Here is a 5,550-nt window from a genome sequence, read left to right as displayed (position 1 = left end):
TTGCAATGTGTGGGATCTTATTTCGGTAATTAAATTGATTATAATTTTATATTACAGAAGGATTCTTTTAAAGAAAAGTTTCAGCAATTATTTGCTGCTGGTATACTGGATGTGATATGGGCCCAGATATCTCTAAGTGTCAAATTTTTAAAATAACTTCTATCTCTTGGTTGTTTGGTGAAGAATAACATTCTTATTTTGCCCCTAAATCAAAAGTATTCACAAGACGTTGGGAATGTATTCACAAGAAGTTTATTATTAGGAATGCCTTTCAATTCCTAATTGAATTGAAAATAGTAGATAAAACAGTTTAACATACTGATAACAAACAGTTCTGAAAAATAAAAGTTTTATAAGATTATGTTAAAGTACCTAGCTCAGAATTTTTGGATATTTCTTTTTTAAATTTTATTTATTATGTTTTTATTTTTTTAATTTTATTGAATCACCATGAGATAGTTACAAGCTTTCATGTTTGGGTTACAATCTCACAATGATCAAACACCCATCCTTCCAGCAGTGCACATTCCCCACCACCAATATCCCAGGTATACACCCCCCCTTCCACACCCTTTCCCTGCCTCAGTGGCAGACAATATTCCCCACAATCTCTCTTTACTTTTGGGCATCATGGCTTGCAACACAGACACTGAGAGGTCATCATGTTTGGTCCATTATCTACTTTCGGCACACATCTCCCATCCCAACTGGTTCCTCCAGCCATGATTTTCTTAGTGATCCCTTCTCTATTCCATCTGCCTTCTCCCTTCTACTCATGAAGCAGGCTTCCAGCTATGGGGCAATCCCCCTGACCCTTGTATCTACCGTCCTTGGGTGTTAGCCTCATGTGATGTTATCCTATACTCCACAAATGAGGGCAGTACTTCTATGTCTGTCCCTCTCTTTCTGACTCATTTCACTTAGTATGACACTCTCCATGTCTATTTTGGATATTTCTTAATGGCTTTGGGGGGCTAATATTTGATAGCCATTATTCTTCAAATGCTATAGAAAATCTAAGAGGAATATATCCTTTTATTCACATATTTGGTGATTTTTCATAAATCAATAAAAATATTTTGGTATACAAGAAATAAAAGACATGGTTTGTTATATACAATGAAATAATGTTCAGGTACCAAAGAAGAAATCCTGTCATTTGCAGCAACATGGGAGATATAGAAGATATTATGCTTTGAAGTAAATCAGAAGTATAAAAGAAAACACATGATTTCACTAATATGTAGCTTATAAATAAAAAACATAAACTACATAAAACAAAAAAATTATTTTACCATAGACCAAATTAGTGATTAGCAGAATGGAAGAGGGATAAGGGTGAATAAACTGGGGAAAAGGGAGAATGTATGGTGAAGGATATTTTTGGGCATTTAGTGAACATGAGTTTGTACATTTTTATTTACAGTGATGCATACCTGAAACCTATATAATTTTATAAACCAATACTGCTTCTAAAAAGGAAACTGATATTCAGTGCCTTTATAATTGACTCCTAATGGCCACCTGCTTTATCCTCACGACTTCCTCAATATTCTAGACTCTATTACCACAGTCGAGGCTCTTTGAACTCTCTCAGTCTCTTGTAACTTGGTACCTCTCACGATTTGCTTCTTTACTTTGCTTACTTGAATTGTGGGCCCCTTGATCTCACTTTTCTGATCTCCATCTGGTTCTTCTCTAGTCCTTTCATACAGGTTCACTCTTGAAATTACCCTAGAACTCTTACTTTTACTATGACCCTTTATAAAGGTTACATTTTAGTAGCTTCATCCTCTGTCCCTCCTAGTATATGGTTATATTTTCCTGAATACGTGCCTATCATAATTCCAGAAGATGGCTACAAACTCCATAATTTTGAATGCTGAATTTCTTAAAGGTCAAATCACATACAATCTCAAAAATCACAATCCATATGATAAAATTTCCAAAGATACAATAAATGTTCTGAAAAACAGTAATTATTTAATACATTGATTTACAAGATAAATTTACACTGTAAAATATATACTGCCAGTGAATCAATTGTCTACAATCCCTGCCCCTCCACAGATAGCACCAGACTTGAACTCTGAAAAATGTCCCCCTTTAGAGAATTAAAAGTGTTTGACAAGCTTAATTACCATCTGAACCAAAAAATACTTGCTGATATTGAGGGCTCTCCAAGGTTACAAAGCACATTAAATGAACTCTTCTTGGGTATAGATGTAACTATAAATGAAGATAGACAAACCCATAATCCTCAATATTGAAATCCTGAAAGACCAAAAAAACACTTAAAGTCTAATATCCTGAAAAACATAATTCTCAAAGATCAAAATCTAAAATATGTTTCTGAAAGAATAATTTTTAAATTATTTAAAAATGACTAACATTTGTAAGAGGGATTTTACTTGAGAAACATTTACAAGACTTCATAGACCAAATTACACAATAAAGTATGTCAGGAGAAAATTGAAAATGTACATGTACAAAGAAATTATCTCTTGATTTAATTGGGGAAGTTTCGATGTTTTAACATACAAACACAATGCTTACACATAATATCAGTTCTATAACTTTACATTTTTTGTAGAGGTATATTTGAGAAAATGCATCAAATTAAAGAAAACCCTCTAAAAATCTATACAATTTATACTTCATTGGATAAATTGGAAATGGCATGAGAATAAATGTGAATTGTAAAAAATTATTGCTGACAATTGAAATCAGGGGTCTTTGGGCATTATAACCCACTCTCATCAGGACAGGTTATACTGAATACTGTGCAATAAGAAAACATTCATTGTTACTAAAACATAAAGTCTCCGGTGATATTGTTTTAATTAACACCAAGAAAAATTTATTCAAGAAACAGTGACATCTTTGGGGATACTTTTACATATCCTAAAATTTAGAAATAGATCATTTGTAAGGTGAGAATTAAGATGTAAGATTTTAATTATATGAAACTTCAACACTGTTCAAATGTTACACTCAGTGGGAATGTAAATTAGAAGAGTTTAAACCAATGACTCGAAGAGAACACAATAGGATATTGAAAAACTTTATAATAAGACTGAAAACCCTTAAGGGGATAGAGAAGATTAGATGCTATCACCTTCTCGTCTCCCTTTATCTTTCTTTATCCATGTATTATGATTTCCTACAGCTCTTCTAACTTATTTGAGTTTTTTCCTGAGGCATAGATCTCTCCAAGACAATTCTATCAACTTGGTTTCAAAGATCAAGAAAGGTCCTATGGATGTTTGGAAGGAACAATGCTTCTTAATCTAGAGACTAGATGTGTGTCACGCTAACAACTATCTCATCCTCAAAACCTGAGTGGCAGCCGACTTGCACTAAGCTGACTTTGCTAAGGAGACCGTCCTCTCATTGATTATTCTACCTCTGGTGGTTTTTTCATTATCTTATGTTTCTGGTGAAATAGTTTGTTTTCTGAGCTGTACTGGTGGATCTCAGGACACACACCTGGCTCTACACTCAGGGATTTTCTTGGGGGAATTCCGGGACCGCATGAGATGCCAGGGGTCCAATCCAACCAAGAAGCAAATGCCCTGCCCACTGTACTATCTCTCCGGCCTCTCAAACATTGTAAACTTTTAATATTGAAATTGTTCCATTATAAAAAGCAGTGATATTCCTCTCAAGCAGGCAAACAAGATCTGTGGAGACTGTTTCTCCTCTGAGCTACCTCTAGCTCTCAGACAAGGTTGTAGGTCCAGCACAAAAAAATTTCAATCAGGCTTGACAGCATCATTCACACATAATGATTCAAACAATGACAGGAAGTAGCTACCAATACAACACATTGAGTGAGTCTAAAACATGAAGACCTGTTCCCACTGAGAACACAATGATCTTGTATGAAACTTAGATGAATAAAACATAGAGTTCCAAGGTAAGATTCACGAATAGATTTGTGAGGATGAACAATAGGACACCAAAAACAGTAAATGGTAATTTTTCAATTATCCCCAGGCTGTGGAAAGAAAGTTAGAATGATTATGAAATTCTATTGCAGTAGTGTTTAATTCCTCTAGAATAAAAACTGCCGTGACATTAAAAAGAATACACATCCCACACCCCAAACCAACCTTCAGCCTCCCCCTCCTGCCAGGATCATCAGTATAAGCTTCATCATGTCCTCCTTGGTTGTTAAGGAAACACAGTTGATGGCTGATACATCTCAGGAGGGAGAAAACACAGGTAAAGCTCCTTTCTCTAAGTGATGCTCTTGATTCATCAAGTTTCCAGTTTGGACCTTAACCCAGACAACTTCCCCAACAGTTTCTGCCACGCCCCCTTCACCTCTTTATTCCTCAGACTGTAGATCATGGGGTTCAGCATGGGTGTCAGAATGGCATAGAAGAGAGAAATCAACTTCTCCTGAAGCACTGAGGGGTTGGATCGGGGCTGGATGTAAGTCAGAATGGCCATGCCATAGCACAGGACAACCACGGTGAGGTGGGATGCACACGTGTGGAAGGCTTTCTTCCTTCCCTCTGTGGACCGGATCTTTAGGATGGCAGAGATGATCTTGATGTAGGACAGGAGGACCAGGCAGAAAGGGGTCATCAGAAGGACGATGCTGGAGACCATGATTGCTACCTCATTGGAGGAGGTGTCTACACAGGCCAGCCTGACCACAGCGAGAAGTTCACAGGATATGTGGTCAATAAACTTATTCGTGCACATGGGCAACTGAAAGGTGATGGCAGTCTGCAGGAGAGAATTGATAGAGCCACTGACCCAGGAGATGACGGCCAACCGAGTACACAGTCCCCCGTGCATGATGACTGAGTACCGCAGAGGGTTGCACACAGCCACATAGCGGTCATAGGCCATCACGGCCAATAAAACAAACTCAATCCCACCCAAACCCAGGGAGAAAAACAGCTGAGCCGCACAGCTCACATGTGGGATGATCTTATGTGCTGCGAGAAAATGCACCAACATCTGAGGAACAACCGTTGTGGCATAAAAGACATCAACCAGAGAGAGGTTGGTGAGAAAGAAATACATGGGCGTGTGCAGCCGGCTGTCCAGTCCGATCAGAAGAACAATGAGGAAGTTGCCCAGAACTGTCACCAGGTATGTGATCAAGAACAAAACAAAGAGAGAGACCTGAGTGCTCCAGTCATTGGACAGTCCGAGGAGAATAAACTCTCCCACCCAGGTCTGATTGTCTGCTCCCATTTACGAATGTGAGGCTGCTGATCTGCAGAGAGAATTAGGGAAAGAAAACGGAGCAACTATTGAATACAGCTATGAGAATAACGAATACGTCCTCTGGTACAACTGAGTTCAGTGATAGTTATATGACCTTTACCTCACATGGATGTGTATCTTTGACATTTTCTTAGAACATGTGATGATCTCACGGAGACCCAAGTAAAAGTTGACAATAAAGCAGCACAATTTAGAGGTTGGTCCTGGCCTTCAATTCTAAGGCAAGGAGAGAATGATAGGAGACAAGTTCAAGCATTAAACAATGAAGAAAAACCTAATATAAAAATTTTTAAATAATAC

General features: G+C 37.7%; 1 protein-coding gene across 1 annotated transcript; it reads right to left on the bottom strand.

Annotated features, from left to right (window-relative positions):
- Positions 1-4,263: 4,263 nt before the first annotated feature.
- Positions 4,264-5,217, bottom strand: LOC101555007 (olfactory receptor-like protein OLF3). The gene has a single exon (XM_004608317.2). The coding sequence runs from the start codon at positions 5,215-5,217 to the stop codon at positions 4,264-4,266; it is 954 nt and encodes a 317-aa protein (XP_004608374.2).
- Between the last annotated feature and the right edge of the window lie 333 nt (positions 5,218-5,550).

Source organism: Sorex araneus, chromosome 1, assembly GCF_027595985.1.
Source record: "Sorex araneus isolate mSorAra2 chromosome 1, mSorAra2.pri, whole genome shotgun sequence".
In the NCBI taxonomy this organism is placed as follows: domain Eukaryota; kingdom Metazoa; phylum Chordata; class Mammalia; order Eulipotyphla; family Soricidae; genus Sorex; species Sorex araneus.
This window is presented reverse-complemented; position numbering and strand designations above follow the sequence as displayed.

Coding starts and splice junctions, on each gene's coding strand:
- LOC101555007 (XM_004608317.2), bottom strand. CDS start 5,217: ATGGGAGCAGACAATCAGACCTGGGTGGGAGAGTTTATTCTCCTCGGA.